The following is a 23,935-nucleotide window of genomic DNA, read 5'->3' as shown; positions in this document are numbered from 1 at the left end:
ATTTGAGTCACTGGGGTTGTTACCATGTTGTATTATTCACAGCCTAAATCTGTTTTTGTCTTGAGTATTTTGTTGGTTTTGGTTTTTTTCTTTTTTTTCAATTTGTTAACGTTCCTGTATAGAGTGCCTTGTTAAGGATGTAACTTCCTGATGATTTTCAGTTTGAAATGATTTTAGTGGTTGGGGGATGTTTTTCTGTTCAGTGAACTGTTAATGTACAACACCTTTGCTCAAATATTGATATGAATGTGAACTGCTGTCTTCTCATCCAAATGTTTGAATGAGCATTGTAAGATAATTGAATTGTGTAAAATAGATAGCAACATTTTTTTTTCTAGTTGACTGATAGTTAAAAGCCTTCAATAACCTACAGAGGAGCGTGGAACACTCCTTATATAAGTGCACATAGAGACGGTAGCTGGAAATGCTTTACTAATGGAAGTGTACAGCAGGAGTAGAGCTCCGTGAGGTAGAAGGACATGCTTCCATGTGTGTCTGACTTCTTTGGGTTTGTGACACAGATAATCTACCAGTTTTGTCTTGTAACATTAGACTGTCATGGCTGCAATATTACTGTGGTAATATTGCTATTACTATTGTGATATTGGTTGACTAACCTTTTATTAGATATCAATTTTATACCAGTATAGAAAATTTATTTCTCTTTCATTATCCTCTGAAGTAGCTTTTGCTGCAGATTCAAATTAAAGAGATTCAACCTTTGTCCTATCTGTAAGATTTTAAGTATATGTAGTTCACCTCCAGTTGTTCTGGTAGGTATTTCAGACTCTTAGACATAAAGCATGTCAGGATTTCTGGTATTTTGGATTTTATTCAGGTGTTCAGATTGCCTTTTATATGGAGATTTTTTTCTAATCTGTGAAAATAAGAGATCCTAGCTGCCTTCAAAAGGGATTTCAAAGGCATTAATGCAAGCACTTAACTGCAACATTCACATCAGCTTTCATGGTACTACAATGGTTCTGAGCTTTTTCTTACACTCTTGTCTTGAATATAGCCCTGATTTCATTTAAGCACTGCCTTTTCCTGTGAGATGACACAATGATTTCAAGGGAAAGCTGTGAATGTTCTTCACTCAGTTTGGAGCTTGTGCTTCTCATTTCAAGAGGGAATGTTCAGCCTTGGTGTCATTGATACAGTCAGGGCTGTGTGTGTTAGCTGATCATAATGATCTGGTCTCTACTAAAGCAGAGAGCTGAGGCAGTCCCATCCCTTGCTGTGCTAAGAGCAGCAGGCCTGTGCATAAGCTGTTATCTCAAATGTGCTTCCTTACCTTGTGCTGCACCTCTCATTTGTTTTTACAAAATCTGATTGTATTGAAATAATACAGTACAATTGTAGTTTTCTCTCTGGCACAGTGAAGGATATCTTTGTATTATAAATATCTTCTCATTTGATATTGTAACATTGTTTCTCAAATAAATGTGCCTTTAGCCAAATTGTGCTTTGCTGTGGTGAGAAGCATGTAATTCAACAAGAACATAATAATGATGGACATTGAATTGTAAGCCCCATGTGAAACACTGGCCATGGCATCCCAAATGTGATCTCATCCTGGCTTGGCTTGCCCTTGCCTTCCTTCTTGTGCAGTTGCTGGCTTGTCAGTGATGCAGATCACATTGCTATATGTTGCCTTTGTTAGAATTTGATAAAGAATTATTCAGCTTACACTTAGATGAATTTGAGCAAACCAAGTGCTCAGTAAAAGTAGTTTTTAGTAATTCCCTGTCATGTAAATTCATGCCTCTGCTGAAAAAGTGAAGTCTTCGAAGGAGTTGCTGTGTAAGATATCTTTTCTGTAGATTGTTTTAAGTAAATTTTTTCATTCCTGGGAACTGTAACTTGTAGAAGAACATGTCACTTGTGGCCATGTGGTGACAAAAATATCTTTGTTCTGTCTCTATTCAAGAGGCTGAACTAAGAATGGATAGAGCTAACAGTTGGTCTTCTGAATTAACAGTTGGTCTAATTCTGAATTAACTGCTATTTAAAGAGCTGTCTCCTAGTCCAAGAACTAACATAATTCTGATATTTACAAATATAGAACTTCTCATATAAATAGCTGACATCAGTGTATGAGCCATCAGTCTCTGGAGTGGCTGTTTCCTTCCTTAATTATGGGCCAGGGTGACCTTGTGCTGGTAGTTGTTCAGACATGGAACAGAGACTGACACAGAGAATGCAGATTTCAGGTTGCAGTGAGGCAGCAGACAAATCTAAACAGGCAAAGATGTAAGAAAACTGTAACATTTTACAAGCTATGAAGAAATGATTGTTGCTCATTCTTTCATGCAAGCAGCTGTGCATATATGGAGCTGCTACTTCTGGACAAAGTAGAGTCTCAGATTTGTTGGTGTATTTGATGTAAGATTCAGGGTTTTAGTGGAGTCCAACATGAGGTTAGAATTTCCATATGTCTATGGGTTTGTGGATCAGCACTTTACAGAACCAGTAAGAAACATCCAGTTCTGAACAGCCAACAAATAATAATTCAGATCAAGCTTTTAATGATGTGAAAGAGTCGAGTGTCTCTTGAATGGAATGATATATCACAAAGCTACGAGCACAGGCTTCTGCTTCTAAATGTGATGCTCTAATATAGAGAGAAATTAACAATCCCTGCATTGTTGTGTGTGGCTGAGTTACAGCTCTTTTAACTTGGCCAGCTGGGCAGCCTTGGAGATGACGTGTGTCCTGGTGAGAGAATATTGCCAAATCAACTCAAATATGCAGTATGTTTGTGCTGATTCTGAAATGAGAGGAAGGCTTGCTGGCTGCCCATTGAACAGCTTTGGAGCTTGAGGCCTGAATCCAAATGTTGTCAGTAGACACTGTTGAAATATTTACAGGCTTCAGAAAGGTTAAACAGCTGCTGTAGGAGAGAGAAGAGCTTCTCCAATTACTGAGCTTTTCTTGCTGAAAGAATTATATGTGAGTATGGGAGCAAACATCAAAACATGCACATCTCACCAGTACCAATAAGCCCCTTTTTCTTAAAAAAACCCACTCAAGCCCAACTTTTTCAGTTTAGCTTCTACTAAATGGGAGGTGCAGTGGAGGACAATGGGAGAGATGAGAGGGAGCACCAAGAAATGGAAACTGTATTTGATTATTGTCCTCATAAACCCTGTCTTGAGTTTGGTATCTCAGTCTTCTCCAAGTATGTGCAAATCTAAACATTAGCTGTGAGTTCTCTGTGCTGGTAAGATGTTTGTGTGTGTTGATGCATTCTTTGATATTTAAAGCATAATCCAATTTATGGTTGAGGATTACATTTGCCTTTAGTGAGCAATGGGAATAAGTGATATTAAATACATAGTGAGTGGGTAAAGCAGGGTATAGAAAAGAAGTGTGTTATTTACAGATATCTGGCTCTAGTTAATTGTGCTGGTCATGTAAAAACTGAACTAGCAGAAGTGCAGTGGATGCCAAACAAAATTTGGGCAAGTAACCCATATTCTGCTATGCTGTAGTTTTTGAGTTTTTTTTTTTTTTTAAGTGTTCTTTTGAAAAGTGAATTTGGGGATTTTAAATGATACCCCTTCAGTCTATACATGAATTATACCTTCAGTGCATAGTTCAGCTTCAGTATTTTAAGTGAGGCCAGGTGAGACTGAAGAGGCAAAACCAAATAGTTAAATACATAGCTAATGATACAGAAATTGGTTTTAGTTTAATTTGGTATAATCACTTGACACTTTGAAACAAATACTTTTGTCTTTGAAACAAAGCCTTTTTTTGCTAAGCTGTATTGCAGTTCTCAGCCTTATCTGCTGGAAGACAGAGCTAGACAATATTTAGCTGTTGATATGGTGAAATAGGCTGATGTTTTACTGTTGTAGCACCATCCTGCTTCCTTTCTGTCTGTGAGAAACTTGTATTGTCTCTTGCACTGCATTGAAAGTTAGAAACTCAGTGGGGCAAAAGCTGACTTTGTGTGTGTTGGTGCTGAAATTCAGCCTTTTTCTCATGTCAAATAATGGCAAAATTTGGAGTTTATAAGCAGTTAAGAGTTCAAGTCTTGTATAAGGTAGAGTTTGAATTTTCATTAAATTTAGGCTAATCTTGACACTGTAGACTTTTGGCATCATGTTGTTTCAGTTACCTTTGAATTATTTAGGATGCTTCTTGTTCCCCTTAAAATAAAGTTTCCAGCTGGTTCACAATGCCAAATTTGGTGGGAAAATTGAATGTTAATAGAATGAAATTTGTTACAGTATGGTAAGTTCCTGGTAAGTATTCTGTGTGGTGGACTCCAGAAGGCTGAAATAGGGTATACCAACTTGCACATGGGGCTTGCCTGGTGGTACTTTCTGTCAAATGTGAAGACATTAAAATCTGAATTCACATTAATTAGATTCATCCCATGGATGGCATCAGACACGTGCCAGTTTCAAGCTACAAGGTTGTAACTGTATCATCATTGAAAAACAACAGCAACAATAAAAAAGGCAAGAGGAAGAAAAGTAGAGGCTTTACTTCTATTTTAGTAAGAAAATTCTTTCATTTTGTTTTTCCAGTTTTGTTGGAGATCTGAAGTAAAAAGGAAAATGAATAAATTGCTTGGATTGTCTTTAAGGCAATACTAGAAGAGTAAAAATATTTTTTGTTTTGAGAAGAGAAGAAAAATACTAAACTTGACCTAAAGTTGAGAAGACAAGAAAAATACTAAACTAGAGCTAAATGCTATCGTGATTGACAGCTATAGGCTTATTTTGGTATAAATCCCTATGCTAAAGACAATTTTTAACTTGTCCCAAAATAGTGGTTTCTATCATGATTCACTGCAACTTTTATTTATAAAACAAAGCATCACCACTCCATCCCTGTTGCTTTTAATTCTGGAAATGGAACAGAATGCTTGTGTGGATGTTGAAAATGGAAATTTGTAGTTACTTGCCAGGAGCTTTTCTTCTTTTGGATCCACTGATTCAAAAATAACTATTTTGATTATAATGGAAAGTTGAGCCCAAAGGTGATACCCCAGTTAATTAGAATTGATTGATTGAATTTATCAAGGCACTTATGCCAATTTCCAATGGTTTATCATGAAGTTTTTTACTAATTCTAACTGTGGTGTTGCTGCTATAACAAAGCTTTTCATGTTTAATTTTGACATTTTATATGAAAGGTTGACAAAAAGCATAGGCACTGTGTCATACTGCAGAGTAAAGGCTGCTCGGAGTTCTCATGCTGGAAATGTAGCCTTTTGTGTCTGAAAACATGAAGAGAAAGAGCTCCCTTAACACAAATCTTCTAATTCCCAAATGAATAGTTTATTTCAAACAGTGTTGAGAAGTGTTCTGCAATTCTGCATTATGCAGACTGCTTCAATTAATTTAAAGATGAATAAACTCAGCAGTGATCTAAAGGCAGTGTTTCGTGTTTAGTTTCCTAATGCTACATTTTGTAAGTCTAATTCAACCTTGACACCAAAGGATTGTTCTTATTTTGACTCAAATGCTTGGGGATGGGGATTATTTATGATAATGCCAGTGCCAGTGAGATTTTCTGGTTGTGCTTCTAAGCTGACATCCACTTTGAAGGTTGACTGCGAGCTAGCACGGGAGTCAGACCCGGCTGGCTGTTTGGTGGCTGCATGTTAAATTTAACAACTTCAAACAACTGCCTTGTCCAACAAGTCGGGCTTGTCTGATAGCTGCACTCTGAACTGCCCTGCAGGGAATTTTTGCCTTTAGAGCATGGAATGTGACCCTGCCAAGAGCCTCGGGTGGATCCAGCTTTTGTTTTAGCAACTAATACTTCCTGAACATATCTGTAAAATTCTACTGAGCTTTGCCCTTCCAGTTCTTTGCCTGAAGCCTTAGTAGAAATGGAAGTCACTACTAAATCTAAATAAACCCTTTATGTAAATACATAAACAGTGTTGGTTTGAAGCCTTGGGTAAATGTACTTGTACAGGCACAGGGCTGAAGGCTTTCAGCTGGGAGGACTTCAGTGCCAGTTTTGTGTAAAATGCTCTCATTTAACTGAGAGCTAGCTGTAAGACTACTACTGCCTGGCTTCTTAATGGATATAAAAAATGTTATACTGGTTCAAACATTTCCTGTGACCTTCTTGCATAGATTGAAGAATAAGACTGTGTTAGAATATTTTTGTCATTCATTTAATCAGTTTTCATAGAGACTAGAAAACGCTCTTGTAATTTCCAGACAATTCAGTGTATCTAAGACAAAAGCCTGTCCCAAGCTAGTGTAGATTTTGGCTGTGATTTCTTTTCACTTTATTGCCTTAGAGAAGGTGCTGCCTGTCTGAAGGGCACCAGAGGAGATCCCCACTGGGCTATGGGCATGGTTCAGTGCTGGAGGTGGTGAACTGGGAGCTTGTGTAAGCTCATACATCCAAACTGCAAGTGTGAACACTCCATGGGAATCTTGATAATTGCTTGGCAGAATTTAGTCACAGTCACAGTATGCATGCACACTGGGGACCAGTACAATGGGTTTATTTAGCAAATGTTTTTTTCTTTCTAGCATTGTATTAACTAATTTGGAAAAGAAAAAAAAAAAACAAAACCCAACCTAACTCTCCTCTGGCTGTTTCATGGGAAATGGGTTTAGTGTGTTATGGTTTGGAGTGGTTTTTGAGGTTATTTTCAGTACCTGTTAGAAACACTCCTCTGCTCAGGCCTGGCAGTGTTTGGTTTTTTGGTTTTTTTTTTTTTTTTTAAAGTGTAAAGAGCTGTAGCAGCTCTTATTGTGCTGAGAGGATCTTGGGAAAATGGAGGCCTGAAGGGTGGTGTGTTATTGTGCTGGGTTGGGTTATTTGTTTGTTTTTTTAATGAAAACCAGAGGTATTTAGGGAAGGGAAGGAACAAGGAAGTATTTTCACTTTCAGCTGCTCTGAGCTACATTTGATTTAATAGGCACAAAGGACTTATTTTTCATTAGTGCAGGTGAGTGACTGCTGTAGCACTTTCAAAGGCCTTCATTGCAATGGGCTGAGCTCAGAAGCCTAAGCTTAGCCTCTGCAAACTTGTGGCTATTAACAAAAGAACTTTTATATTCCTGGGCTCTTTATTTTATTTTTCAGTGGTTTTTTCATAGACTTCTGTTACAATGACACCTTTAAGATAGCCTTGTTTCCATTTATTACAATGAAGAGAAATGGCTGACATGAGTTTTATTTTACCTTCTTGAAGTTCAAGCCATGGGGAAATTATCTTCCAGAAGTTTTAAAGCATACAGTTTCTATATGTGAATTATTATTCAAATAAATTACATAAATCTGACCTGCAGAAAAGCTAGGCAGGTTTCAGGTAAATAAATGAAAAGCTTAGGCTTGTAACTTAGAAGGCTTTAAGGTTTCAGAAAACAGCATTTCTTATCTTGTAATTGAAAAGTTGTAACTGGTGAAAGGCATTTTATTACCTCTTAGAAGCTTCTTCCTGCTTTTACTGCTTCTGCACCAATCAAAAATGTCCTTCTTGATTTCTTGCTGATCCAAGAGGATATGTGTGCAGAGTGTGTGTGGTGGGGCTGGGAAAGAATACCAGTCCTCACACTGGTTTGTCACAGTTTAGCCTTCTGGGGTATTGCCAAAGCATGCAGTGCTTTATATAAACTGTGCTCTCCCAGTGCATCTCAGGCAGCCCACAGAAAACACTTGGGGCTGTTTCTGACATCCAGCCTCCAGCTGCCTGTCTGCAGAATGGTAACTAAAGGGTAACTTGCAAAGAGGGGAGATACATTCCATAGGTTTTGCTGCTTCCTTAGGGGGACCACAGATGTGATGTAGTAGCTCACAGATATTTACAGTGGATCAGGTGGAGCTGAGGTTGCAGTTCAGTGATTTGTTGCCCTCAGTAGCATGGTGGATCCCATGGGATGCTCTCTCCTGACACCTAGTAACACAGATATTTGTCATATTGCAACATGTACTGGCTTGGAAAGTTGATGTGGCACTGGAGAGCACAAATGTATTAATGCTAAATTAAGATAATTTGTGTTCTGCTCTTAATATGGTTTACCACTTCTGTTGTGGAACAATAGAGGATTGTTGAAAAGGTGAGTGGGGGGGAGGACTTAACAGAAATACATTCTTTTTCATTTTTCATTCCATCAAATTTAAACTCCAGATTAAGTGGGACCAGCTGACCTCAAGAAAAAGTTCAGTTCAAGGTAAAGATGCTGGGTTGGATAATTGCATTGTACATAAAATCACAGTGTAAACAAAACAGCTGATATCTGTTATTACTGCCTGGTTTTATTATGAACTTGGAATATTAAACCACTGTAAAAAGACTGTTTCTCCTAAACTGTGATACCTTTGATTTGTAAGAATGTAAGATGCATCTGATTAACATAGGCAGGTCTTCAGAAAGGTTGTGTGTATTTAGCTGTGGTTTAGGACATTTGTATATACTTTGCCAAGGGTAACATTTACCATTTTCAGTTTCCTTTCCTAAAACTTCTTCAGTAAAATCTAAATTTTCTTGGAGCTTTCAACAGGAGACTGGTACCTAATAAAGAAAAAAGAAAATCTGCACCAGATTTGAAGTTAGAAAGCTGTTTATAGCTTCTGTTTCTAACATTATTGACATCACTTACATGAAATATTTTAATTGTAGCCCATTTGCTAAATATTTTGTCAGTTTTTCCTGGAATGAACTTCTGCTTCACAAGTCTTCATTTTTGTTCATTTCTGGAAAGGAGGCATGCCTCTGTTAGCTGGTGTATAATGCAGATCTATTTCTTGGTGTTTCTCATGTTGCTAAGTGATCTTGTTTACTTTTTTGCCTTTGTGATTTTTTAAAAAAAAATGGAAGTGGTTTTGAGTTAGTGATGGAAATCTCTAGATTTGACTCTGAGTCAACTGTTGCATAAACAGTTTTCTACTGGCACATACCAGTAGTGCTACCTGGTATTTTGATATAAAATCTGATTATTTTAATAACTTGGAGTATTCCATTATTAATTGACTGGCAGGGGATTGAGATGAAGGGAGTTGGGTTGAACTGTGTGCTGCAGGAATAATCAAACAGCACAGCAGTTCTTGTTTTTACCAGGAGCAGGTAGAGTTCTAGTGGCAAAGCAAATTGAGCAGTCTGTGCTCTACAGGTAACCAGACACTTCTGGCTGTTTCATAGCATGTGCTTTACTCTTGCCATCTGTATAAGGGCTATTTCTTGTAAATTTTGTCTGCCAGTGCTCTCTTATTCCCAGTCTGTAGTGATAGTTTTGCAAAGGCACTGGAGTTCAAAGATAAAGAAGCTTGAAACTCATTTAGGCTGTATCATTAAAAAGGAGCAAGCAGGTATTTAATATAACTTTGTCTTTTGCCCTACCCTTCCCCTTTTCTCATCCTTGACTTTTGTTAAAGCAATTTTAAGTCAGATAGTGTTGTTATTTGCACATCTTCTTTCATGGTAACCAAGAAAAATAGGTTTTGTACACAAGTTTACTGTTAGCAATTAGGAATGAGCCTGAGTTGTGTCAACAAAGAATTTTAATTTGGAAGCATGAATCTAGTGTTTCTTGTTGGATTTCAAGGAGAAGCTTCTCATGCAACGAAGAAGCAGTTTGTTCAACAGGGAGAAAGTCTCTGTTAAGTTCAGTTTTTGCACATTTTTGCCATTTTCATCAGAGGCATGGATGCATGGATATGGCAGTGTTTCTGTTCATTACTTCCTGTAGTTGCTTTGTCCTTGTAGCCTGAGCTCTGTTGTAATTGCTAAAATGGTATCCTGGTTTCTCTTGTCTTTATCATCCTGTGAAATAGTTTGCTTGCAGCTAAAATGACTTACTGTGAAATGCCAGAAAGTTAAAGCTTTGAACATGTGGACATTTTTGAGAAGCTAGGCTGTCTGAAGACAGTGTCTTCTACTACTTCTAAATAATTCTTTTAGGCAAGTCTTATTTCTTGTCTAACTTTTGGGTTGATTTTCAATATTTTTGATGTCTGAACCTGAGAAATGTGTATTCTATGCTCACCTACTTGTGATAATTCAACAAACTCTGTAGCTTAAAGCAGTAGCTTGGAAACCTTGAAATTATTCTTTATCTCAACTGCTTCCTTCATTCTGTGTTTTGCAATTCCACGTTGAGGACAATTGGTAGATGTGTTTATGATTAGTTAACCATTTGGTAGTTCAGTGCATATTAAACATGAGAACAAGGCTACATTACACTTTCAGAACATGGTGCTGTTTTGACAAATTTTTAACAGAAAAAGAAAGGAAGTGATTACTTAAATAATTGAAAAGTGAATAAAAGCAGAGATGAGGAGAAGAAAGATTATGAAGGAGGGAGAGATTAGGAACTAAACAGAGGAAGGGAAAATAAGACAATGAGGGAAAATGAATAAGAAAATGCCATCAGTCAGCAGAAGTGAATAATCAGATAAGATATGTATCTAGCTGAGGGTTTTATTTGGCACCTGTTGTCACAGTACCTGAACACATTTTATATGTAATTAATAGTGACAGTGAAGTAAATTGTGTCTGGATGTTTGTGACGCTTCTTGCTTGAATTGAGGATGGCTTTGGGGACACAGAGAAGGGTAAAGGTTTAGAATGAGAAGGGGATTCCCGTGCTTTGTGACTCCTGTAGATGCTGTGGAAAGATGCTCTGGGAAGAGCTTTGCACCACTTGAGGTTCTGGATTTAGGTGTTTATTTTATTCCGAGGTTGTTAGTTTGTTTTGTTTGTGTGTTTTTTTAAAACTTTGTTTTGTTTGATTTCTTTCCCTCGTGGAGGGCTCTTTCATAGGTAGCTATTTTACACTGACAGGACTCTGTTAGTCTTGCTTGGCGACTTTCTTTTACATTGACATTGCTGCAGAGTGTGTTTATTAGAGATATTCAATGTTTGCTCTTCAATCTTAACTCTGCGGGGAAACATTATCTTATTTGGGAACATCTGTTGTAGTATAAAGGCAACAAACAAAAGGGAGGAGATACAGAAGAGGGAAAAGGATAAAGAAAAATGTTTTCAACTTCTGAAAATGTTATAAATTATGGAACGGATTCAGAAATCATTTGTAATCTCAAATACTTCAGGCAAAATTTTTAAAACTGTTTTGAAAATTTTTGTGGTGTAGAATGGACTATGTGCACGTGTGTTAATGAACAAGAACAGTCCTGACAAAGGAATATGTTAGCTATGGGCTGGCAGCTTGTTTTTGAAAATTAAGCAGCTTGACTTGGAAAGTAAGACTGCCTCAAATGCGTATTTTGACAGCATTTCCCTGTGTGTGTGCAGTGGTCTAGGATCTGTCCTAGTTCCTGGAGCAGTGTCTAGCCCTGAGGGACTGCTTGTCACAAACACAGTCTTTGTGCTCTACTAGGAACAAATAGGAAGCTTAAATATAATTTTAATCTGTTAATAGCTATCTAATATGCAAGTCATAGTTTCTAATTGTGTTTTCTGAACACCATCTGTCTCTAATCTGCTATTATCTGCCATATTGACCTATGAGTGAAGCAAAAAAGGAAATTATTTTTTGATTAGGATTGCTCTTAGGGTTCTTTAATTTTATGAGCCATAAGGAGAGTTGTGTACTAGCATCTATGGTGTCAAGACTAGCACACATTCTAGTAAGTTTGTAGAGCTGGTATGGATGACTCTGGAGAATAAGTTACGATTGTTTATGAGGGGAAAAGCTAAAATGCTTTGGTTGACACTGGTGCCTGGAAGAGGAGACACATAAAATAATGAATAGAGCAGCAATGTCCCATCAGCACAATGTGGCTGAAAATTTCAAAGTACACAGGTGGTGGTGTTTGTTTTTTCTTTTGGTTCTAAAAAAATGTGTATTCCCTCCTTTCTCCCAGTTGAAATACATGAAATAGAAACTTTTTATTTGAGGCAGTATTACAGAGCTGTTGATAGATGACCTTGAGTGCAATATTGTCTAATGTTCTCATTCTTTTTACAGAAAGACCCAGATTACCTGAAGCTCTGGTTGGATAGTTTTGTGTCTAGCTATGAACAGTTTCTGGATGTGGACTTTGAGAAGCTGCCAACGAGGTATGTAGAATTACAGACTTGTTTATCTTTCCCTGATACCTGAAACAGACCTGGCTGAGAGCCCAGTCCTCTTCAATGGCAGTGCTGCCTTTAAACAAAAGTAAGTTTTTGAGTTGTCAGGTGGCACTCCCATTCATGTGAAGGTCAAGTTGGGTTGGGAGTGATGAAATTAGGCAAATACCTGGTATTTGCATTATATTAGGAAATTGGCCATTAGTACTTCTTGTTCTTGTTCATAGAAATGATTGTTATTCCTTATAATTCTGAATAGTGTTTACTATCTGCATCAGCAGTGACAGAAGAGAAGCAAGATATAGATAAAGAATTTGTAATTTTATTTCAGGGTTTGCTTTAAGATTAAGGATGAATGAAATTCTCAATGAAAGATTTGGATATCTTAGCTGAAAGCATTTAAAAATTAAAATATGCACCAGTTATAGACTTGAGGGTGAATTCTTTGCATCCATGAAGACTTCAGGGTAAGAGTATTGCTGACTTCCCTCATGTTGCTGACCAAAAGCTCCCACTTATGAATCTATTGGAGCCTAATTTCAGAGTTTCATATTTAGTATTTTAAATGTGTATGCTGTGTTATCATGATTGTGTTTTCATGTCTAACTTTGAAAATGAGGAGTAAAAACTTAGGCATTGGATGTTTTCTCTTGCTTCTGAGGTGCTTGGATGAAGTAGGGATTTTAAGAAAAACCAAATGTAAAGGATTCAGACTTCTTGAGAGCTGGTGTCAGTATTATAGCTGATACCACCAGTGGTGTTTGAAAGCACAGAATGGTGCTCCTTGCATGTGGCTGCATTCCAAGCCCTGTTGAAATCAATGGAAATTCTTTAATGGGCTTTGGATCAGATCCTGTTTGAAGTGCAAGTGATAGCCTCAACTCTTACAAGGAAAGGAAGAATGCTGCAACTGCATCTCAGCAGATAAAACCTGGACTTCCCAGCTCTTTGTATTAAAATTTTCCTCATAATGCCTATATGAGAGCGAAATATATAGTGAATTACCAGTAAGCAAGACCTTCAAGGTAATTCTGTGCTTTTTCTGAAAATTTCTTTCTAGTGTCAAAAATGCATCTTACTATGTTTAGTTAAGGAGGAAAGTTTCTCCTTTGACACAGGTTATCTTTAACATACTATTTAGTATTGAAATATGAACACTGGAAGATAAAAATCTCTTGGTACTTTGATTTAAAGTTTTTTTAATTTATTTGTACTCTGAGTTTAAGTGGTTTTTAGTGTATGTGTTCATGGTTTTCATGTTGAGTTTTTTTTCAGCAACATAAAGCTTAGTTATGCAGAACAGTAGCAGCATCTTCATTGTTATAAATGGTGACTTTAGTGAGTGTAAAAATAATGTGTGTTTTTCTGAGCTTAATGACAGGATTAGTGACTTAGTCTGGAGGAATAGAACCATGTGGATTTAGGCTCATTTGTGTAACAGATGCAAAGAAAAAGCATCAAAACAACATAGGGATGAAGGCAGATCCTTCCTGTGCTTTTATGTCTGCAATAAGCAAACCCATGGTGATCAGATACTAGAATTAATGAAGAATTGCAGTTTCTGCCCATACATGCATTTGTGATATAATCAGGCATGTGAAAGTGGCGTCTTTTTGGGCTGTGTCAATTTGTATTGCAGACCTTTACATTGCAAAAACAGTATTACTGGGCCCATGAAAAAAAAGTAGGTCAGCGTGGAACTGCCAAATGCTGATTTCCAGTGACTGCAGGGGCCACAGGACCCTGTGGACTCACTTTATTTTTTTTTTTGTTTAACTTGATTCCTTATTAGACAGCTAATTCTGTCTGTTGGTCTTGGTCTTAAAAAAGTGTGATGCTAGCGAAATGGAGAAACTGCACCAATATATTTTTTTTCCATCTATGAATCTTGGTGTGTTTTACAGCTGTATGCTTGCAAGATCTTGTGTAGTGAAGGGCTAATGCCAGGAAATAATGAGAAAATGTTTAGGGAGAAGACTTGTACAGATTTCTGGACACAACTAACTTTTTGGACTACAGGCATGACATTTGTGTCAATATAAACCATATGTGGGGCTTTTTAGCATCCAAGAAAATACCTGTTAAGAAGTGTAAAGATTCTATTACAGTTTTGGTTTTGGGTTTTTTCCTTCCTGAAAGGAGGACTCTTAATTGGCACTGTCACTTGCTGATTTAACTCATAAGGTTTTTTTTCCTATAAATTAGAATGTCTAATTTCCTGAAGTCTGCTTTGGAAATGTGGAAGATGCTAAGCAGTGCAGAATAAGGAAACCTCTAAATATAGTGTGTGAGTGTACCCACTATGATTTGACTGTATAAGTAGAGCTTATACAGTTATGCAGCTTATAGGCTTATACAGCTTCAGTTCTACCCCTCTCTTAGTGCCTCTACTCTGTGTGAAATGGCTCATTGATGAATGGTTTGATCATTGAGCACAAAAGGCCATCACACCTATCTGTTATTTCCCTCAAAACATGTATCTGTCTTATGTATTTACCATAAAAAGGATAAAATCTCTACCAGCTGGTGTGAGGATTTTTTCTCCTCATGGGAGAGAAATTGTCATTTGATTCAATACTTTTAAAAGTAACAAAGGCCTCCAGAGTGTTTGTCATACTTTTTTTTCTGCTTTTGGTTTGCATGATCTTGAGCAAAGGAGCTTAAAGGAAGCTCAAAGTACCATAGAAACCTTGTATTTTATGACTTGCTGACTTCAAACCCACATAAAAATGATGCAGAAATCATGGTAGGAATGCTGACTACAGGGTTTGTGTGATTGCATGGTGATTGTTGGAAAGTAAAGCCTGGTTTGCCACAGCAGTTTTTACTGCTGGGGGAGGAGAGTTCCCAGTGTGTGTTTGAGCTGAATAGGTGACTCTGATGTGGAGGGGTTCAGTTCCCTTCCACACACCTGACAGAGTTTGTATGGCTGCATGACCATGTTAACATTACTGAGGAAATGATAAACAAAAGGATCCCAAATATGGCAAGTTCTTACTCATATTTTTGGGTATGGTACCAACAGTCAAGTAACAATGTCAGATTTATATTAATTTTTTTCCATCCTTTTAGAGTACTTGCTTTAAACAATGACTCTGGTTGGGGAAAATTGGTACTACATGTCAACAAATTTAAATCCTTGTTTAAATCTAAGGTTTTTTGGTGGTATAGTAGTCATTTGGTCTGGAGTCAAAACGAGCTTGATTGGTTACAAATATTTACATTTATTTATATACTCTATAGTATATTAATTTTGTGTAATGCCATAATGTCAGTTTGGATTTCTCATGCTGGTCTCACACATCTCTCTCAAATTCTCATGGGTTGTGCAACACAGGCAGCTACTGCAAAGAAAACATTCTTTGGGATGTGAGGCATGAAGGGTATGTTGTTTGCTCTCTTGTAGAGCATTTCATGGTCTTACTGAAAAAAACTTGTTGGCCATTTTAGGGAATTAACTTCTGGAAATATGATTTCAGCTGTCAAAAATTACGGTTTTCCTAATACTGAGTGGAAATTATCAGAATCTGAAGTACAGAATCTGAGTTATCAGATTATGAGAAACCATGTTTGTAGTTCTGGAGAGTGTGGATCTGCCAGCATCTTGAGGGGTGAAGTTGCTATCACAGAAATTAAAATTTCTTTCTTGGCATTTGTGTTGGAAAAAAAAAAAAAACAGTTGCTCTCAGTTTTGTGGTTAGTGTTGCTATCAGTTTAGAGCCTCGGCTATTAAATTGTGTTACAGTGCTCTGAATCCCTTGAGATTCTGAATTCCACAATCTGAAAAGCACATTGCACAACTGTGTGAAGGGGCAAGGGAATGAAGTAGGTAGTTGTATAAGTGTAGGTAACATTTGTTTTCTAGGATATGGGAGCTTTCTGTCATTTACATCTGTCTAGGTGTTTTACTAAACTGGGCCTCTGATTTTCCCTCCCATAAAGGCTTCCTTTTCAACATTGGAAGCTAAACAATGGGTTGTTCCCCATTTTCCTCACATTTTAGAGTCATATTGTATAGGGTCAGTCACTGCATTTCTACACTCCTTTTTTGTGGTTTTTCTCACATAGATACAATGTACACAGCTGCGTATTAGTGGGGGTTTGAGCTTGCTGAATTTTTTTGTTGTAGCTTTCCTCTGGCTTTGGCCATGTTGGAGGCTTCTGTAAGCTCCAAGGCTCTTGCCTGTGTCTTCCTTTGCCTATGTAGAGTTCATAGAGGATGTGCCAGGCTAACTAGCTGCTGCCAAAGGCTAACTGTTTTTAGCATGTGCAACAGTGGATAAACAATTCTCACCCCAAACATGTTCTTACAGTTCTGTAGTGTTCTATACTGTTATTGAAATGGGTTTCCTTGTGGTTGTTCCTGGGTAATTTTCTTCTTTGGTTTTGGATCACTGGAAAAAAAAAAATTAAACCACAAATAATCCTATTCTTTTCTTCATGTCTTGGTTCTCACTGGTGTGTTTCCAAAAATGTTTTAGTTTGCAGAAAACAATAGGCAAAAGATAATTTTGTATGGCTTTTTGAAATTTATGTAAGAACAACATGAGGTTCACTGTGGATGAATACCAACTGGGCTTCAATAACTATGCAATAATTGGCATCTCATGTATTTGGACACTTTTAATCTTCAGTAGAAAGTAGAAAATGTTCTTCCAAGTATGTTTTGTTCTCATGTTTCATTCCTCTGTGACTGTCCCTGGGGATTTCCCAGATCACCTTTTTACCTGATGAAGATCATGCAATTTCTTTGTGGCAATTAAAGCAGCTCATTGACTGGAGGAGGATTTAGGAGCCACTTATTGAATTATAAGTTTGTTTTTTTTTTATGTAGTTGATTTCTGGAGAAAAGAAAGCTCAGACTGATGTATTGCCACCAGACAGTGCCTTGTGGCTCATTAGGAATTGTTTGTGATGTGTCAGCTGGGTGACCTTTCCCACAGAACTTCACTGGAACACCCCATGAGAGCATGGGAATCGATTGGCAGCTTGGCATGTATGATTAACAATTTTGTGTCTGGCTTTTTTCATCAGGGTGGATGACATTCCACCAGGAATATCGCTGCTTCCTGATAACATTCTTCAGGTCCTCAGGCTCCAGTTGCTACAGTGTGTCCAGAAAATGTCAGATGGCCTGGAAGAGCAGCAGCAGACTCTGTCACTTTTACTTGTGAAATTCTTTATCATCCTTTGCAGGTATTTGCTCAAATTGGTACCTCAGCAAGGTTGTTGTTTTGGTTAAGAAATCTTGATGCAGCCTATAAATATAGATTTTAATGACACATAATAAGTGATTTGATACCTTCCAGTAGATACAGAGAAATAACTCTTCTCACAATCTTCAGAATAATGGCAGGGAGAATAAAAGAGAGAGAGGGGAGCAATGCAGTCATCTTAGCAATAATGTTTGCAATAGAAATAGAAGGGGTTTAAACACTAAATTCTTTGTAGCTATAGAAGATAAATCTATGGGAATTCAAGATATGATGTACCTCGTATGAGAAATACGTTTAAAAAGAGAAGGTGCACTCTAACAACTGGTAGCTATGAAATAACTTGAGAGAATTCTACAGGAAGAACTGTTTCACATTCTTAACATGCTTATAATTCCATAAACAGCTTGTGAAACTTATTATTACACTACTCATGCAGTTGATTTCCTTCTGAAACTTCTGCCTGATAGTGTAATTCTGTTGACACAAATCTATTCCTCACTATTTCTTCAGTTTGCTGTTGCAAAATGCTGTTAGAGAGAGGAAGGGGATAGAATATAATAGAGAATCTCCTTTACTGAGGAGTATTTGAAGCAGCATTTTTGAATACTTTGTCTCACCTTACCTCTGAAACAATTTGAAGAGCTGGCAGTGTTTAAATACCATGGAGGATTGAGTATAAGCTGAGTGGATGGTGGTAATGTGTTTCTGATTTACAAACTAGTGTCACCTTTACTTATTGAAAAGTTCTCCTATGTCATCACTTTGGTATCTGATCTTTGTAACATCAAAACTGAGAAATTCTTAGTTGTTGTTGCTTTATTTTCTAAAGTAATTTATTAGGTGTTTGTTTTGCTCCAGGGAATTTAAAGTGAGAAAATTAAAGTTTCTAGGTTACATGTTTCCTAAAGTTTTAGAAAGCGTATGCATTAGTAAAGTGGAAGTTATTGTCTTTGTTATCAGATGCCATTTCTGAGCTTTCTATTTAGGGTGTCCTGGGAATTTGCTTAACCTCTGAAACCCCAAATTCCAGATGGAATTGGCCTGCAGCAGAGTGACTTGAATCTTTCTTCCTGTTAGATGAAAACTCGTGAGCTCTGTAATGGTGACAGAAATAAACATTTAAGTATGTGCAGTCCTTTGGAGACTATTTTTGAAATGCCGGTATCCTTTTGTATGAATATAGACAGAATGCTAAAACAAACATTGTTTGAACTAGCTTCAAATGGTACACTGTGTACAATCTGTGGTTTTTATGTTGTCTTTGCAGGAATTTGGCTAATGTGGAAGAGATTGGGATGTGTTCATACATTAACCATGTTATCACCATGACTACGTTGTACATTCAACAGGTACATGGTTAATAATTCCTATCTGTATTTCTGCCATCTGATACCTCCTGCTGCTTTTTATGTGATCTGCTCTTTCAGTAATAGTGGGGAACAATTCATAGGCTCAGAGCTGCTCTGGGGGAGATCAAGATAAAGTTTCAACTTCTGGAAATTTTCTGACCATAGCTTTCTTTTTCTCCTCAGTTAAAAAGCAAAACAAAAGAAAAAGAAGTGGAGGATCAGACCCCCATAGAAGAGTTTGTGAGACATGCACTGGCTTTCTGTGAAAGCCTGTATGATCCCTATCGGAACTGGAGGCAGCGAATTGCAGGGTATGTGTGGACTAGCACAGTATGCTAAATGCTCTGCTTTATGACAGCTTTAACCATCAGTCAGTAGAATCACACCACAGAAACCTGTTATGCTTTCTCAAACTGGATGTCTTAAATAATTTTCAAAAATTATAATATTTTTGCTGTTAGTACTAAAATTAAAACAAAATTAAATTTGAGGGTATATCAAGAGGTGATTGGTTGTAACTGATCACCACAAAGGTGCTTACATTACGTTCTCCTTCCAAAAACTGACCATTTTTCTTAATTAGGGGAACAGAGAAGCCAAAAGAAATGTGGTGGGCAGACCTGCTTGAAATAGGGTAAAAGAAGTTATTGAAATTCACAGTGTAGATAACTTATATCTTTGAAAATAAGTTTATAAGTGTAGCAGTAGAATTACAGCCCTTTAATTTGCTTGTGTGTTCTCACCAGCCTAATGAACTCATAATAATGTTTTCTGCCCATTTAAAATTGCTTGGTCAACAAATGTGGCATTCTAGCTGGTGGCTTAGTTGCAGCAGGCATGGATTAAATAAGAGATTGCTGTTTTTTTTAATTTTAATTTTTTTAACTAAACCATTTTGTAAAATGTTAAATATTTTTAAGTGCAGACTGAATATGAGATTAGCCGTGAGTCATGTCTTCAGGATGAAATACTACTTCACTATTCTTTTTCATCCTGTAGGTAAAAGATAACTCCTGATTTATGGCAGCATTTTCTACTATGTCATATTATAAATTCACATTATAAGTAATAAATTAATAAGTAAGTAATAAACAAAGGTATCATGTCTAATTTCCTTGGTGTATGTTTTTAATGTAATTGCAGACGTTTCCTTAGTACAGTTGAAAGGAGCAGACAGAAATATAAACCAGCTTCCCTCACTGTTGAGTTTGTCCCTTTTTTTTACCGTAAGTATTACTTAACATCCTGTTAAAATATGGTTTTCTGTGGAGGAATGAACTTAGTGAGCCCAAGTAACTTTCTCCTAAGCATGCCTGAAAATGTTCAAGTCATTTACTTGCTTTCTGAGACTGAATGTAGTGGGTTACTTTGTTTGGTTTTTCTATTTCTTCTTTGTTTTCAGCATCACTATTTTGTCATCCCTGCTCATCTTTGAAAGCCTTTTTCTTTATTTCTAGACTTTATTTCAGTGCCTAACGTGGTTTATTAGGGTTGGTTCTGTGAACTTTCTTTTTATTGTGGTACACAGTGATTGCACATGCGATCCCTGTAGTAACTGCACTGATAACTCATGGAAAAATTATCTTAGGAGAGTGTTCATGCACTTCTGTCTCTTTAGTATGCTTTAACAACTAGAAAAAATGAAACTGCCATTCAACTAGCAAATGCTCCTTGGCCTCGAGTTTAGAAAACAATTTTCTCTGGTTAAGTCATTAAATATCATGATGGCTACTTTGGAATTCGTGTGTTCTTATGATTACAGATTGCGTGGAAGAGAAGAGCTTACATGTCCATATTCTGTACTTAAATCTCAAGAATGTGGGATGCCCAGGTAGTTTGCCAGGTTAGCATACCAAAGTGCTAGTGCCTACAGAATTGAAGCAGCAGGAACAAGCTGGAGGGAAGGGCCATGAAGGAGTGAAATCAGCCCTTTTTGCAGCTATCCATTAACTAGTTTTAATTGGAAAAAAATAAGAGAGAGATTATATTCATGGAGTGGTAGCATTTATGAATTTGATTCTTCTAGGTTTGAGTCACAGCTCCTGTTCTTTGAGATTCCATTGCTGCTTACAAAAAATAGGATAGTTGCCAAAAAGACCAAATTGTTGCTGCCAGTAAAATGCCCTTATCTACATACCAGAGCACTGGAAACCCACTCTGAAGGCTGCTACTGAGGAATATCATCTATAGGTTCTCTCCTCTCCCTTCAGTGCATTGTCCTGTGGTTCCTCCTGTCTCTTAAATGCAATATCATGTGACTGAGCTAAAAGTGTGCTCCTCAGCTAGCAGATACTCCTCTGCTTGTTGGCCACCTGGCAGAAAGGACAGAGTAAGGAATTGCTGAGCATGTGCCGTAAGCATCCTGCCGTGCCCAGACTAATTGAGGGGGGTGGTTTTAGTCTGCCCAGCCTGATGATTTATTCACAATCTGCTAGGTACTGCTCTTTTCAATTTGTCAATAGTTCTGTAAAGATCCAGAGGCTATAAGTCAAGGAGTGGTGCTACTAGCTCACTAACAGTGGGATCGTCTAAGTAAGCTTTGTTCTGTTTGGAGAACAGATTGGAAAAATGGCTTTGCAATCTTCTTTTAAAATAGGCTCAATATATGTAATATACTATATTATATAAAATCTTACTTTCCAATAAGTGGCATTTCCATAAATAATCCTTTGTAGTTTCTTGCTGCTGTGTTATGTCTGGAGTTATTGCTATAACAACAATGTCCAGGTTATATCTATTGCTAAGAAGAGACACTGAGGCTGTCTGGGACTAATTTCCATCAGATATGCCAAGAGAAGAGATGCAAGATAGTTGTCAGTAAAGAAATTACTGCTAGAAAGGTTACAGATCTGCACAGGATTCTCTGACAATCTGCCTTAAAGTCAGGAAGCTCAGAGACTATTTTTTTTTGAGCTACCTGCACTGCATATGGCATCAGACTTTTCATGCCAAAATTTCTCTGAACTTTATCATGCTTGATAACTGTTTGTGTGTTAGAATATCCTTCTCTTTCTCATTAATATGGACAAAATGGCTCATTTTTACATTACAAATTGAGAGCAAAAGTTGTGTGTCTATAGTTCTGTCAGCTGGCATGGGAAGTTTATGCAAACTGAAGGTGTGGCCCTGTGAATTCCTGATAAATGTGGTAATGTTGTATTGCTTTGATAATGCTGGAATTGGTGTGTTTGTGTCTGAGTTATATAAAACAAAGTGGAGATAATACCCTTGATTTTATTTTTTTAATTTGTATGGTAACAGGGAATAGAGGAGGGATTTTTTATTATTTGTTGGTGGGTTTTTTTTGAGAAAAATCTCCTTTTTATTTAATCAGAATGCTTTCAAGAAAGTGAACATCTCAAGGAAAGCCTAAAGTGTTGCCTGCTGCATCTCTTTGGAGCTATTGTGGCTGGTGGTCAGGTAAGGATACTTTGAACTTTTCAGCTGCTGAAACCTCCAAATGCTTGTTCTTTGTTTAAGATTTTTAAATACTCCATAACTTGTAAATTAGAAGAATTTACTATCCATGATTAATTATTTTTGTCTTAGCAACTTTGGGATCATTCTGGGCAATAATACCTAAATGCTAAAAGCTGGGTCCCAATTTCATGTAACCATAGAAGTTTGCTGTTTAGAACTGCTACATGTGCATATGAATTTACTGCAATCTTTAAGAAAAAATGTGCATAAGTAAATTAGGAATTTCCACCTGCACAGATGGAAGTTTTGTGTTCATATGCATGAATTGATCTATCTTACTTCCCCATGCTGAAAGTAAGCTGTTTTCAGTAGGGGGCATGGGGCATTACAGCTTGGAAGGTGTTACAGCTTGGAAGCTGTTTGAAGTCTTTGAAAGAACATGAGGAAATGAGGGTATTCATCAGCAGCAAAGCCAGCATCACTTTCTCACCTGGCTCCTGTAAAGTCCTACTTAGTCTGGTCACAAGCAGCTGCTACTTCTGGTGATCTCCAAGAGAGTGTTTTTAAAGGTTTCCAGGGAGCTGCAAAGCCAGGCTCTGCTCCATCTTGGAAGGCAAGTGGAGTCTGAGCAGGATGGCCAGGAGCAGCTTCCTGACCAGCAAAGGGTGCAATCTCACTGCACCCAGTGATGGGAGCAGCTGTGCTGGCTGGAACCAGGATGGACCAGCCCAACCCAGCCCACTAGACAAGGCTGTGGTGATAAAGCCTAAAGTGAAGCCAGGAAGTCTGGTCAGCACATCAGAGTAAGGGTTTGCTCTGCTGGTGGTAACTAGGGTCAGTCAGGAGGCCAGTGGCTGCCAGCCCCATCCATAGCCATGAGGCAGGGCCGAGGCCAAGCTGCAGTCAAGTCAGGTCAGGTTCAAGACATGACACAGCCAGGCATGGCCATGGCTGCTGTGTAGATCAAACAATAAAGGGTTGAGAGCCAAAACTTGAATTCAGCTCCCTGCAGGGGGCAAAGAATCCTTGACAGGGCTTCTCAAAGCTCACCACAAGCTCAGGCTCCTGTCCCTGAGCCTAGGCAGTCAGGCCCCCAGGAAGAAAGGTGAGGAAAATGCATTCAGGGCCCAGGCAAACATTTGCTGATGAGTGTGTTCTCACCACACGGTCTAAAGTGTCATGAATCTCATAATCTAAAATGAAAACTCAGGTGAAGGTTTGCCTCAAATTAGCAGTTTATCAGGGCTAATTTATAAGAATGTTGTAACACAGATTTAAATTGTATTTCCTTTTCTATATAAGCATTCCCTTTGAAAAAGAGACATTTAAGTGAACAATATGGGATGCATTTCATCTGTAGCCTTCAGCATAATCCAAATAGAATGTTTCTTATTTAACTACACAGCATTAGTAGATGGGATAATGCATATTGCATGGTTCAGATGACAGTCAAGTAGACACAGCTGGTTTGAAGAGATTTAAGTTCTTCTAAATTTATTTTTCTTAATAATTTTTTTGCCTTAATGGGTTTCAGAGGAATGCTCTTCAAGCAGTATCCCCTGCCACCATGGAAGTCTTGATGCGTGTTTTAGCAGACTGTGACAACTGGGATGACAGAAACCCTGAGGAAGTGAGCAGGAAGGCAGAGCTGACTCTGAAGTGCCTGACAGAAGTTGTCCATATCCTCCTCACCAGCAGTTCTGACCAGCGCCAGGTGGAGACAAGTACAATATTGGAGAACTATTTCAAGTTGCTTAACTCAGACCATTCAGCCTTACCTAATGCAAGGCGATGCAGGCAGTGGGAGAGCAGGTTCATAGCACTGCAGATCCAAATGCTGAGTGAGTACACAGTTCCTTTCAGTATTTCTGACAATAACTCTAAGGCAAAAAATATTGACTTGGCTAAGCAATTTAAAAATTTCTAGC

The 23,935-nt window shown here is 37.7% G+C and overlaps 1 protein-coding gene across 6 annotated transcripts in view; it reads left to right on the top strand.

Moving 5' to 3' along the window:
* Positions 1-23,935, top strand: part of NBEAL1 (neurobeachin like 1) — a 78,025-nt gene that overhangs the window by 3,873 nt on the left and 50,217 nt on the right. For all 6 annotated transcript variants that reach the window (XM_014265038.3, XM_014265042.3, XM_014265037.3 and 3 more), the window contains exons 3-9: positions 11,919-12,010; positions 17,057-17,218; positions 18,506-18,587; positions 18,771-18,898; positions 19,731-19,813; positions 21,922-22,007; positions 23,542-23,848. In XM_014265038.3, the coding sequence (XP_014120513.2) occupies positions 11,919-12,010; positions 17,057-17,218; positions 18,506-18,587; positions 18,771-18,898; positions 19,731-19,813; positions 21,922-22,007; positions 23,542-23,848 (940 nt within the window). The remainder of the gene's footprint in view (positions 1-11,918; positions 12,011-17,056; positions 17,219-18,505; positions 18,588-18,770; positions 18,899-19,730; positions 19,814-21,921; positions 22,008-23,541; positions 23,849-23,935) is intronic.

Source organism: Zonotrichia albicollis, chromosome 10, assembly GCF_047830755.1.
Source record: "Zonotrichia albicollis isolate bZonAlb1 chromosome 10, bZonAlb1.hap1, whole genome shotgun sequence".
Lineage (NCBI taxonomy): Eukaryota > Metazoa > Chordata > Aves > Passeriformes > Passerellidae > Zonotrichia > Zonotrichia albicollis.
Note: the sequence above shows the minus strand (reverse complement) of the source record. Positions and strands in the feature narration are given on the sequence as shown.